General features: G+C 37.2%; 1 protein-coding gene across 1 annotated transcript; it reads right to left on the bottom strand.

The window, feature by feature from the left end:
• Positions 1–345: 345 nt before the first annotated feature.
• On the bottom strand, positions 346–12,890 carry CYP4A11 (cytochrome P450 family 4 subfamily A member 11). Its single transcript, XM_015889424.3, has 12 exons — positions 12,579–12,890; positions 11,961–12,105; positions 10,246–10,290; positions 9,301–9,428; positions 8,829–8,959; positions 8,557–8,711; positions 7,691–7,797; positions 5,196–5,386; positions 2,577–2,710; positions 1,945–2,009; positions 1,496–1,575; positions 346–814 (listed from the first exon to the last, which is right to left on the bottom strand). Exons 1-12 carry the CDS (start codon positions 12,759–12,761, stop codon positions 640–642), a joined length of 1,539 nt encoding a protein of 512 aa, XP_015744910.1. The 5' UTR covers positions 12,762–12,890; the 3' UTR covers positions 346–639.
• Positions 12,891–13,885: the final 995 nt, after the last annotated feature.

The raw sequence follows: 13,885 nt of genomic DNA, 5'->3' as shown, positions 1-13,885 counted from the left end.
TTTGCAGATCTTTATATTTTGTGATTTATTATTATGATAAATATTCAGTTTGTTTTGTTCTGTTGCTATATTGCTGTAGATGGTTACTTTCACTGCTGTGTGTTACTCTTTTATGTTCAACAACTATACTTTGTGCTGAGACAAAATTATAGAAAGAAATGAAACAAAAAATATTGCAAGGCACAATGGTGCTCTTTAAAATAACCCTCACCTTCTCATTTGCACTTGGTACAGCAATGGGAGGGAAAAAGCGCAGTCATCTGAATGCATGGGGAAATCGGAGGCGTGGAACAATTAGAGATTAAAGGCTGTTGCACAATTAGTGTATGAAAATATTAAGGCGTGAGTTTTCCAGGCAATATTTTATATTCTGAGATAGAGAAATCCATGATTCCATGAAAGTTAGGTTATGATACATTCACCTGACAAATAATGAAGGATGAGTTTTTGAGAATTTACAAGTAATTAAGGTTAAAAAAAATAAAACAGAAAGGTTTTTTAGTATCAGTGAAGTAGAAGGGATTTATCATGCTAGATAAGCTGCAGTATGCATTAGAGTCCTCCTGATGTTTTTGTATAATCTCTAATGCCCCATCTTCATCTTACAGCCTTCTTGGTACCAACTGCTGCAATAATTTTTCAGGATGAGCTGAGCTTCTTTAAAATGAGGTATATTCCATTTTCAGATTTAAGGACCACCTGAGGGATTGGAATAGGAGTTTTTTCTGGGTCTGGCATTATTTCAAAGCGAAGCAGCGTCAGAGCAAGTGCTACTTTTAGTTCATTCATGGCAAATTGCTGTCCAATGCAATTCCTAAGGAGAAAGGAAGAGAAAAACACCTTATGTTGTACTCATTATAAAAGGAGGCCAGTTGGCATTCAGAACAAGCATTTTGTTTTGTTTTGTTTTTTGCTACTCAGTTACCTACCAATTAGTAAGCGTTGCAAATTAAGTACAGCATGTAATAAGAAGTGCAAACATTTATAGCTACCTTGAAAACTGGGCAGGTGAGGACAATGTATTAAGTCAATAAAATCAAGGTGTGAGTGCATGAAATATTTCACTTCTTCAGTGGAAGCATATAGTCTGCAGGGGTTTCATTTAAGTGAAGTAACAAGTGGGAAAGTGCCGTGAGAAATAATAATCAGGGACTGAGTATCATATTTGAATTATGCCCAGGTGTCAACCCTCGGCTGGGGTCTTCCATCTTGCACAGGTTTGTTAATACAGTTTTGGATGCTATAATACACAACCATAGGTGCAGGATCTGTCCTTCTAACTAGGAAAACATTTTCACATTTAATTTTTTTTAAAAAACTGTGTCAATTGCACAGCTTTTGGGGATTGTTATCTTGCTTATTTAACAGGCCTGCCTGTCATTCTTAGCTGTAACAATATTTCATAAGACTCTAAAAAGACAGCAAATAACAATGCTTGGGATAGGACACAGACTCATTTTTAAACCAGTGCTCTAAAAATAGATTGTAGGCTCACCTTGATCCAGCTGCAAAAGGAATAAATGCATGAGAATGCCTTTTGAAGTTCTCTGCTGAAAACCTCATAGGATCAAACTCCTGGAGTAAAAGAAGAACAATGAATTGCAGAAAAAGAAAAAAAATAACCTGCTATGTTTACAGAGAAGCTAAACAACCAAGGAAGCAAGGGCATTATTTGAAGTGTGGTGGGAAAGTTGATTTACACACACACACACACTTTTTCTAATTACTTGCGCTATTATAAAGCTATTGGAGCATCTCAGAATAACATTACTTTGCTCTGGAACTATAGTGAGTCAATACAATGTCCTGAAGATGATAAATGGGGATTACCTCCACTGTAGAGAAACTTCACATACAAAAGTCTTGATAAAGTGTAACACATTTTATTTACAATGGTTAAGCCCCTTTATCGCTGTCATCATCTGATTAAAAAAAAATACTCACAAAAGGATCTTGCCATATTCTGGAGTTTTTATGAAGAGAGTAAATGTGAACTGTAACTATAATACCTGTAAAATAAAGAACCAGAGAAACAGTGATTAAAACATGGTCAGTGGTTGAAACAAGATCAAAGGTTGAGAAGAATTTTGCAGCCACTTCTATCCAGCCAGAGAAGTTTGGCATTTACAAGGAAAGTGCTCATGGGCACTACTAAGCTAACTTTTCAGATTTTTATTAATTTATGGATCTGTTCAGAGCACCTGCAACAATGGACTTCCCTTGTGTTATGATACAGATATAATTCTGAACTCTTTGTTAAAAACAAAGAATAGCTTCAAGTGAATTCTAAATATTGACTATTGTGGACTACTTTGCACTTTACTACATAGTATGAATGAATTCAAATGTTGTTATCTGTATCTCCTAGAACGGGAAGGGAAAGATTGAAGGGAAGATTTCTCTTTAGGATGTGATGTCACCCAAACCAGAATGTGTCAAACATTTGATCATTATTACTATGATTTTACCATTTTCAACTGTATCATTTGTATTCAGAGCTTAGATGTCATCCAACACTGAGCAGCACAAAATGGAATAAAAGTAAGAATTTTGTTTTCAATAAAGAAACTGCAAACCTTCAGGCAAAGTGCGTCCATCAAAGAAAGTAATAGGTTTGCTGAGTTTTCGAGACACCGTTGGAACTGGAGAGTATATACGGAGACTCTCTTTTATGCACATTGTGGTATAAGTCATCTTACCAAGATCATCCCTGAAAGTTACAGAGCAAAACAATTAATCTTTCTGCCAGTTAACTGCTAGGTGCCAAAGCAGTGTATCATCTGGAACTAAATCAAGTAGTCTTTCAGATTTACTACTTATTTGCACTTAACACTGGCCCCAGTATAACCTGGCAACACTGTTTTTCTTCTGCCTGTGACACTGCTTTCATCTTATCCCCAGGACATGAATAAGACAAGCTTAACTTATCCTTAACTGCAATGCCCCCACATTCTGACACCATCCAAGGGCAACTTCAAGGTGCATAAAAGGTATTAGGTTTTGTCACCCATTACTTTGCTGGGAAGGTAAGTGCATGAAGTGGAAGCAGAGGCCAGCTAGCGACTGACAGTGGGGACAGTAGCTTTAGTTCTAGCATAGTTTTCTGCTGATTCAAGGATGATGCATAGTGGGGCTGACACTCACCACAGATAAACAAAACCAAACTTTATTTTAAAAGGGTAACTTAAAACTTTAAATATTTTAAGTTTAAAATATTAAAATGCAAATTTTCATAGTTGAAAAACATTACTGAGCTGTCCAGATCATGGAGAACAACCGTTTCCAAATGATTTAATGACAATATAATGCTCTGTATATACCACAAGATGGATTGATCGGGTCTGATACAAGTTTAAAAAAAAAAGTTAGCTGAAAAGAGATTGGGGTGGGATTCACATGATTACAAAAACATAATTAAAATGAATACATTTATGACTAGCCTGAAGAGGGGGTAAAATTGCACACAATAAACTAGCTTATACAGTGAAATAAGAACATGGGAGAATGAGATATGAGTTAACATCAGGAAGGAAACCAATCTGAGGTAGATATTCCATCTACCTCAATTACCTAAGCTGTCTTGAAAATTCCCAAACTCACAGACTCTGAAGAATAATGTTAGTCTGCTTGCTGCTTTCTCCTTGCTGCTCCCAGCTTCTGACTTTGCTTTTAAAAGAAACAAACTTTTTTCTGTCTCCAGAAGAGGGAGAGAATAGGAGAAGTGTCTTTCGGTGTATTGAACAGAGTACACCTCTCCTCATGTGAATATGTATTCTGTGTCTGGCAAATAGGCCTTCAGTATTGTGAATGTCTGGCAAGGAGTCCACATTCACAATAGACTTTTTATTTCAAATAATCTAAGGCCAAGATTTTTATTTCTGCTACTTTGTATAATGAAATAAGAACCACTGGTTAAAGGAGTAATGAGAGAGAGTTCATTATTATAACCACACTTGTGGTTATTAGGAAGTAAGGTTTTAAGATGGGCCTAGCTGTTTAGTTTATAATTAAAAAGGACATTTGAAAGTAAAAATTCTAATGCTTGAACAATAACTTCAGCTTTTAGTTTTAAATTGCCAATTATTAATATGCTCGCCTGAAAGTACATCCCACTGAATTATAATCACATGGTTATGACTGTGTCATGCTTTGTGCTTAGACAACATATTGTATCTGATGGTTCTCATCTTTTCTATAGATCTTTCTTACAACATTCCGAAATAAATAATTTAGTGTATAAAATCAATATGAGAATCAAGCTGTTGCTTAATGTTTACGACAGAAATATGTAAAGCAGGCCTTTTATTCTCTGTTGCTGTTGCTTAATGTTTACGACAGAAATATGTAAAGTGGGCCTTTTATTCTCTTTCAAGAATAATAGTCTTCTGGTTAGCTTTTTTTCTTTCTTTCTTTCATTGAAAAATAGAACTGAAAGCTTTAATTGAGGATGGACAAGTGGGTGGACAATTTTCCTCCCTACAACCCCCACCTCCAGCTACTCTTCCACCTGTAGGTTTAAAGAAACATGACAGGAAGAAGTCTCTCTTGCAGTAGACATACAGCAAGAAGTTGCTGTAGTGTGATGGAATGGAATGGAATGATGAAGGCCAGGCTCAGGGAGATAAGCATTTTCTTAGCTCCCCAGAAGAGCGTGGGAGGAACAAGAGGATGAGACTGGCACCTCCCTGAGGAATTCATACTGTAGTGGCTGGAGGACTTTGGGAACTGGGGTTTCAGTCTGGGAAGATTCTTGCTAGAGGTTGTAGCTAATAAACATAGCTGGGCTGAATTGGCATGGTCTCTTGGAGTTCCTTGGGCTAGGCCTGACATGTAGTGACCAGTATCTTCCCTAATCGCACAATGGAATGGAGATAACAGTGCCTCTTGTAGCATGTTGCCATAGATAAGGATACTACTAACTGACGGTGATGCCATAGGCACTCCTATGGAGCTAAACACAACAAAGGCAGCTATGGTGGTGGTTATCCTATCCTCTTGATTCAAAAAGCCAGAACATGGGTGATATCAAGTGAAAGGATTGAGCATCCCCTCTCACCAATTTGTCCTTCTGACAGCCTCCAAGTGTTCTGATCTTTGTTTGCTTAAACAACACTTTTTTGATCGGTATTATGTAGTGTTATACTTAAATCGAGTCACTAATGAAAGAAATCAAAAGCAAATAATACTGCATTTACCACTGAATGTCCTCCCGATCCCCCAGGATTTCCTTGATTTCTTCTCTGCATTTCTGCTGGTGTTCTGGATGCTTGGCCATGGCATATAGTATCCAAGAGAGAGCACTGGCTGTTGTGTCATGCCCTGCAAACATGAAAGTGTCCACTTCGGCACGAAGGTCTTCATCAGATAGTCCAGTTCCATTTTCATACTGATAAACAGAGAAGAGGTATCAGCAAGGGCCACCCTCAGTGAGCATTCATTTAAAGAAAAATAAAAAGATAAAGTCAAAATGAAATCAGACCAAAGACAAAAGTGTTAAAAAACTGAGTTTTTAAATGTATGATATTATTCAGACGCATGGGTACTATTGGGATTTATTCTACCACGGTTTGAACAAGTAAGATACACAGGGTTCTTCCTTTTGACTGAGTTAATAATGTACATTGCTCCAGTCTCTGGATTAGCAAAAGGCATGCTGACATAAACAGCTATATCCTCTTTGCCAACGTTTATTCTGCCTTAGTGATTAGGCAAGTGACTTATTCTGCCTGTACAGACTGAATGCAGGACAAGTGAAGGAAAGCAAGTGGGGATTCCTCTGGTTTTGTCTTCTCTCCCACCAAGTATCATCAGCTGCTGGGAAAAACATCCAACAATGGCTTTCCTTAACATACAACAAAGATAAGGATGGGGCAAAAGCAAATTTTGACAGATGTCTGGGCTATCAAGTTTAACCATCTGGGAAAAATTTCTCTGGCTCTACACAAGTCTTTTGCATGAGTGAATTCAAAGGCAGCTGATATCCCCTGATAGTCAGACTCCTTTCTGAAGGTGGCTTTAGCGCTGTTCTGAAATAATGCTTTCAATCAGCTTTAAAAGTAGCCTGAAAACAGGTAATTGATGCAAGGGGTGGTTGCAAAGTGAAATTTTTCTACTGCATCAAGCAACCATGATACTTGGTTATCTTTACTTGCAAACTAAGTTTTGGGACTACCAAAAAAAAAAAAAGGTGGAGTGAGTGCTGAGAAACATAAAGTCAAATAGAAAGAGAGGAAGAAAGAGGGACTGCTCTAAAATTAATTGCCTTTGAGTCTTCATTTTGCAACCTTTCCCCCTCCCCTCTCCAAATAAGGATACACAATGATATCACAAATACATCTGATTCATTTAACACTATTTTGCAAGGAATTGTGGGATTTCACCACCCTCTTCCTATCTTCTACCCTCCCTTCTGCAACTGTAAACAATGTAGGTTTTTGGTTTTTTTTAATAGTATACTAGAACTCTTCTTCAGAGACTCTGTTATTCCCAGCTAGGCCAACAAAGTGCCATAGATCACACCCTCAGCAAAATGCTGGGAGAAGGAAAACATTGCTTTAAACCTTAAACTGCCTCTTAAAAATGTTAAACTGCCTCTGCAATAACCTGGAGATAAGACTGAGGCAACAGTTGCATGAGCATGTCCTTTAAAAATGGTTGACATCTTCATGACAAGATGAGCAGGACATGAGAATGACTCCATAATCATTGGCCTTTACCCTGTTTAGCAACTTTTCAATGTTCCTCATTATAGGAACTGCGAATTATTTCTGTTTCCCATTGGCATGTCATATGGCTTGAATGGACATTATAAAAGGAAAAACGGGAAACTTTCCCTTTTATTTTGTCTAATAATAGAAGGACCAGAATTATCATATGGACTTTGCACCTCATAAGTGCTGCAGTAACAGATCTGGTGAAATTTTCTCTTCTGTACAACTTTTAAGGAGAATATCAAATCCTGAACTGGCAGCCCCATTAAAACATAACATTTATCTTATTTGTTCCACAATTTATTTGCACAAATGCTTTGAGTCAGCAACTGTTTGATACAGAAAACTCATATCTGCAGTATAAAAATTGCAAGCTATGTTTTATATATATATATATATATATATATATATATATATATATATATATATACTGTATATGTACTGTATATGTATATGTATATGTATATTCAATCATGTCCAATTCTTGGATACTGCCTGGACAAGTCTCTGCAGTTTTCTTGGCAAGGGTTTTCAGAAGTGGTTTGCCATTGCCTCCTTCCTGACAGAAAGTGACTGGTCCAAGGTCACCCAGCTGGTTTTGTGCATAGACGGGACTAAAACTCACAGTCTCCCAGTTTCTAGCCTGATGTCGTAACCACTACACCAAACTGGCTGTTATGTTAAATATAGGTTGCCTTAACTTTTTCTGTGCTACTGTTGACTTTCTCATTTAATTTTTCTTTTACAGACATATTGGAAGTAAGCCATTGACAAAGATTCAAATTAATTTCCCCCAGCTTATCATAATATCTATTCAGATCTATCCAGTTTTTTGTTAGCATATCAAATTTATGTTCAAGGTATGTGGAAATATAAAGACTTTTGTACCATTGTAAAAACAATATCTCATTTTGTATTGTAATTTCTATCATAACAATGTGAGATAAGAGGTTGTTAAAGAACTTCCTATAATTTCTTACTTTGGTACAAAGAAGAATGTCTAAAAAATCCAAATATTGCTTCTTCTGGATCTTTTCCAGCTCTCTTTCATTCTGTAGTGATTTCTTTCTCTCTTCAATTACTTTTTCTATGAAGTAATACAGTATGTGTTAATACCAGGAATGAGAAGTTCTATATATTTGCCTCATTTTATCCCTTGTCTTCAGAGAAAAGGTTGTTATATTGTCCTGGTAGATTAATTTGGTCCTTTTTATTACAATAAAATTTGCAATATGCAAGCTAAGAGCTATTCAGAATAAAATCAGTATACACTGAAATTCCTTAATAGGGGTCCAAGAAAATTCAACAGGGCCTTTCTGATGCTAGTCAATTTTTACTAGTGATGAATAGAAGATATTGTATATTGGCAGGTCAAGGATTTCACTGACATATCTCAAGGCCTAACAAGGCTCATCCCTATTACTAGCAGAATCAGAAAACATTACTTATACAGTAATAAGCCTCACTGAACTCAATAGGACTTGCTTCTAAGAAGACCTGCAGAGGACAACGCTGTGAAATAAGTGGGAAAATAAAATATGCTGCCATTAGCTTTTGTGTGAAGAGTGAACTACTTTTCTGCCAGATAAAACAATGTTTTGAAAACCGTCCTACCTGTCATGTAATAGCTCTTATGTAATAGCATTAGAGGAAAACGTTTCACTCTAAATGGTTTCAGCATGTTTGCTTTCGATTACTGAAACAGTCCAAAAAAAGTTGACTCCAGGCTACAACCACGCCTCTTCCATCTTCATCAGCTGGCTATCTTGGCAAATGAAGATGCCCCTGTAGTGATTTTATCTTACCAAAGACCATGAGAAAAAAGAAAGGCCGCTTTGTGAGCTACCTGTATGATGATGTGCCAGTCTACAGGCCTTTTTAAATTGCTGTCCTGATGGGGTACATGAATATAGGAAATCACTCTGAAGAATCGTAGAGGTGATTCTCGAAAACAGTAGAAGATTTAAGTCAGACACAGCATGGACATAATAATCCAGGTCTCTGATAGAGGAAAGAATGAATTTGTTTTTACAAAAAAAAAAAATACGTATTATACAGATATGATCAATGTCACCCAGCACTCATCTTATTAGAATGTTTTATTATAACAGTTCTGACCTGTCAGTCTGGCAGTTGCTCTGGTAACTGAATGCACATTTCATGATGCTGTCAAGAGTCATTAAACTAACATGGTCAAACATCTCCAAAGACTTCATGGGCTCCTTTGCAATCAGCTTCTCCCATTTATCCTGGTGTGGAAAATAGAGATGGAACAGTGTAAGCTATTTATAGGGTTTCTATGCCAGATGAACTGATGAACTGATGAACTGCCGTACAATATACCACTAAGATGAGTTCAGCTTCAGGTGACTACCTAGATATATCCATATTATTTACTTAGCAGTAACATGGAAGAGATTTCCCATTCCCATTTTCTGGATTTGTTTTCTAATTTCCTAGTTTACTACCCTGGAAATTCTGGTGGTCTCCCATCTAAGAGCTAGCTAGGAATGGCCCTGCTCGGTTTACAATGACTTCCAGAGTTATTTGTGCATCTGCTTGTATAACCTGAAAAAAAAACTTTCCTTACCAGCATAATTTTGGTTGAATCTGCAATTAATGCCACATAGGGTTTCAAAATATTATAGTGAAAAGCTGGTGTTAACAACCGTCTGTGCTGATGCCACTTTGAGCCATTTAAGATAAGCAGTCCTTTTCCTATTGGTAAAAAGAAAAAAAAAGATGAATTACATTGAATTAGGTGCAGATGTTGGTGACAGTGATGATGACGATTTCACTACTACTACCCCTGCTCTGAAAGCGCTAAGAACTTGTTTGTGCTTAGAATAGATTGGCAGTTTATCCCAGGCTTGAGACATTTGAAAGTGCTAAGACAGAGCTGATGGTTGGTTCTAAAATTCCTATGGGTTGACTTCCATCCACAGGGCTTTATGCTAACTAAAGAGGAAAAGGATTTTTAATGATTCATTCTTCCATCTACACTCTTTATTGTTGTTCCCACTTGCAGGGTCCACTTCTTTTGTACTGCACTCAGTGCAATTCTTATAACAAAGCTATCAGTGCATGATATGACAAGGAATTTTGTTTTTCAGCTGACTTAATGCAGAACCTGATACTGATTTGGGCTGAGAGGGTGTGACTTGACAGATTCTAGTCCTCCATTAGGCACAGAAGCCAAGTGGGTGACCTGGGACAAGTCACTTCCCTTCTATACCCTTTACTTCCTTAAAATGTAGATGTGATCATCAGACTTTTAAGGCCAAATTAAAATTCTTGTAAATTCTTGTAAATTCCTCAACTAGGTACCTTTCAGGTGTATTCTGAACATAGTTCCAGATTTTAGTTCCAGTATATACAAAGAACAACAGCCTGCAGAAGACTGGAGAAGATCAAGTTAACACTTGAGAGCTACAGCTCAACAAATAGCATAATGAAATTGTCAGTTTAACTATGTCTGTAAAAAAAGAGAAAATAGAGAAAAATGCTTATAATTGATTTCAATTGTTACACATACCAATCCAAGGAATCAAAGGTTCATAGATGAATTCAGGCTTTGGATCTAGAAAATCAGAACAAAGAGAGTTACAACTCAATGCTACAGATATACTGAAACAATTAATGTATTTGGCAGAGATGAGGTCCCATTAGAAGCTTATTGCATCTTTCTTTCATTGAACAAATAAGAGAGAATTAATAACTCTGAGCCACAGAAATATGTATATCTTATGACAACAAATGCAATTTACATGAAAACATGTGGCTATCAAAATTCATGGCAAAAATAATGGACTGTTCTTTTTCTGGTGTTGCTACAAAAATCCTAAATCCATCATTCTGTGTTTTGTGAAGTATTTCTATCGCATACAGTAGCAGCACCAACTTCTGTTCAGCTCTTAAATTAAATCCATTCACCCTGTTAAAGATTAGGGCAATTCAAAAGACGTGCTTCACAATACTTTGCTGGGGGGAAAGTGAAGTGGCCCTGGATGCCTACACATATAGAAGGACTGCCAGGAATAGTCAATGTGATTGCTTGGTGAGTCGAAGAGAGGTATTTCCTACATGTTGAGAAGCAACTCTTTCAAAGGGGTTGCACAGCCTTATTAAAGGTAATTTTTTGAAAAGATACCAAATATTAAAAGTGTGATGGAATGTATCTATGAAGGGGGGGTGATGTGGTGGATAGCAACAGAGAGCAAGGCTACCAGGAAGGAGGGGGTGCATTCCAGGAAGGGAAAGGAGACAAAAGATAACACAGTCCGCAGGGGGCACATGGGAAGCATAAGAGGTTCAAGATAGCCACTCCCTAGAATCTCCCAGCATATATCCACTAGTTGCAGTAGTATAGATTTAGTCTGGCAAGATTCTGTCTATATGGTGTAAGCAAATAAAGGAAATGAAATCAACTGGACTGTTTCATCGTTGTTCTTGGGCTGGGCCTGACAAAAGTAAGTATGTAATTGGGATATCCTTAGCCATTTCTTGAATCCAACTATAGAATCACAGAATTGGCATATATTTTTTATCACTGCATTTTCCCCATTCCTCTGTCATTCTGCTGAAGTTATGAGTGCACTATTCATGCATTCATGTTATTAAATTAGATTAATACCCCACTTGTCCTCCAGGAATTCAAGTTGCTATACATAGAACTCCTTCCTCCAGTCTTCCCCACTACAACTCTTTGAGATAAGATGGGTTGAGAAAGAGTGACTGACCCAAGACCACTCAATCAGTTTCCATGGCTGAGGATGGACTTGAACTTGGGTCTCCTAAATCCTATTCCAACATCTTAACCACTGAATCACAACAAAAGAAAAATTATTTAGATGTGCAGTGCAAGTTTATACATATTTACAAGGAAGGCTTTAGTGGAGTTTAGTGGAGATCATTAAATCTGAGAATATTTTTACTCTTTCTGAAGTTGTGTCTGAATTGCAGTAGAGAAGAGGCATACTTTAATGAACACGAGGTTTAAAAGAGTTCTCGATTTAATTAGGCGTATAAAGTGAATGCCAAGTATACACAAGCAACACAACTCACTTTTGTCATATGTAGCATTATCACATATTACTATTAATATAAACTTTATAAGAGAAGTTGAAAGCTAACTGAGGCTGTGACAGAAATATTTCCATTAGCACCCAAAAGAACCCGGGGAATGTTCTCTAGTGAAAATCTCAATATATGTATAACTGCAGGGTATCTACTATCCTGAGATGTACTTACCTCCTCTGGCAAACACAGTTTTGGCATACTCTGGGCCAGTGACAACTATAGAAGAAATAAACCCCCCAAACCATCTGGGAAAAGCATAAGAATATGTTTCAGCCCACTCCAACATCAACGTTAGTTCTTCTCTGTGGCTGGGTATCTGAAAAGATGAGAAAATCATGTTTAGTTGCAAGGCTTTGTCTTTAAACCCTGGCACTCATCAGACTCAGAATATTCACCCATCTAAATCGTCCTGGGTAATGCAAACAAAGGCAAGAATGTAAAAGGCACACATAATGTAAGGCGCACATAATTAAGAAAAGATAGTATATTTCCTGTATTAGTCACCTTGTGTGAGATGGGCGGCCATATAAATTTGATGGATAAATAATATTAATAAATTAGCCGCTGCTTGGATTTCTTCCTGGAATATAGACATTAGAATGAAGTTATTTAATTGACAGAAACAAAGCCACAATCAATGATTTAAAAATAATCAATACTGTAAAAGGGCCAATTATAATCTTTAAGCAGTTTCAAGGTATTCTAGGAATTAAACTGTCTCCCGTTATGTCTGAAATTCACTGTCTTCTTCTGCTGCATTATCTCTCCATATATTTTACTGCTTCTTACCTGATGGATGTTTCCGTACAGCCAGTGAGAAGGAGGGCCTGGGAAATTCTTATAAGCTTTCAGCTGCTTTTGTCTCTTGTAATACAGCTGGATGATTTTAAGCAGGACATAAACAAGACAGAACCCAGAACAAATCAGTGTGAGCTGGGAGAACCCTGGTGTTTCCTCCATCATGAATACCATGATGCAGAAGCCTCTGCAATAGTGTTACTTCACTGGCTGGGTTTTTAAGCTTATCGAGGAGTAAATAAGCTGAAAAATGGGTGTTCCTCAGGCGGATCTTTTGTTGCAACTTGATTTCCAGTTCTATTCAAACTTTCCCAACCTTTAATGAACGGCTTGGGAATAAACTGTAAATAAAGTTCGCAGTTAGCTTTTTATCTCACCTAACCTTTGCCTTACAAGTCATTATGAGTAAGGCAGCATGAGTCAGCACATTTCTCTTTCTTTCATCAGTAAAATAAAATTACATTTCATAAGACAAATCACACTCTAGGAGATCATAGGTATATGGTTTTACCTAACCTTCAGTTAAGATATTTACCTAACTTTCTGTTTGCTTGGAAATGTTTTATTTTAACTCTGTTTTTTCTGAGATCCAAATGGAGGCTTGGTATCAAGCAGGGAGGTATCGTCTGTGGAAGCAACTGAATTTGTCCCAAGCAATGGATCTCTTGAGTGCTAATCCATGCTTATCAAAACCTGATGTCCAATAAGCAAACAAAAGGGGGCCCTTTGCTACTCATACCCTTCCCAACCATTCAGGAAGTTAAAGCCTCCAGAGTTTGAGCACTTTTTCCCAACCCTTTTGCATTGGTGAGCCCAGGAACAGGAACTCTTCACCATGAAGGTAACATGGTGCATTCACAGGGAAAGCCTGTTCCTCTAATTCTCTCCTCCTTCAAGTTCTTTGCTAACTGTAATCAATAAATGCAAGCCAGTTTGGCAAATTATAGCATGCTCACCCAAACTATGACATTATGGAACAAGTAAAGAAAGAGGGGGCTGATCTTTCATGGAGGTGAAGGCAATAGGACAACCTAAGTTCCATAGACATCTCCAGATTTTGTTACCAAATTGAAATTGTAATGTGATGGAAGGGGGGAACATTAAATAATTGAATATAAATATAAAATGAAATGTTAATCCAATATTAAAATTATAAATGAGATGAAATCAAAACTAGTTGGTATACTGGCTCCTTTTGCTCGAATGTTCCCAGTATGGTGTTGAAAAATCAAGCATTAGGCCTTGAAAACAAGGGTGGCTCTATAAGTCCATTTTGTGAATGGGCAGAATGCTGAGTA

Source organism: Python bivittatus, unplaced genomic scaffold (assembly GCF_059951505.1).
Source record: "Python bivittatus isolate LINGU-HERP-01145 unplaced genomic scaffold, Pbiv_v1 ctg000700_np1212, whole genome shotgun sequence".
Taxonomy (NCBI): domain Eukaryota; kingdom Metazoa; phylum Chordata; class Lepidosauria; order Squamata; family Pythonidae; genus Python; species Python bivittatus.
Note: the sequence above shows the minus strand (reverse complement) of the source record. Positions and strands in the feature narration are given on the sequence as shown.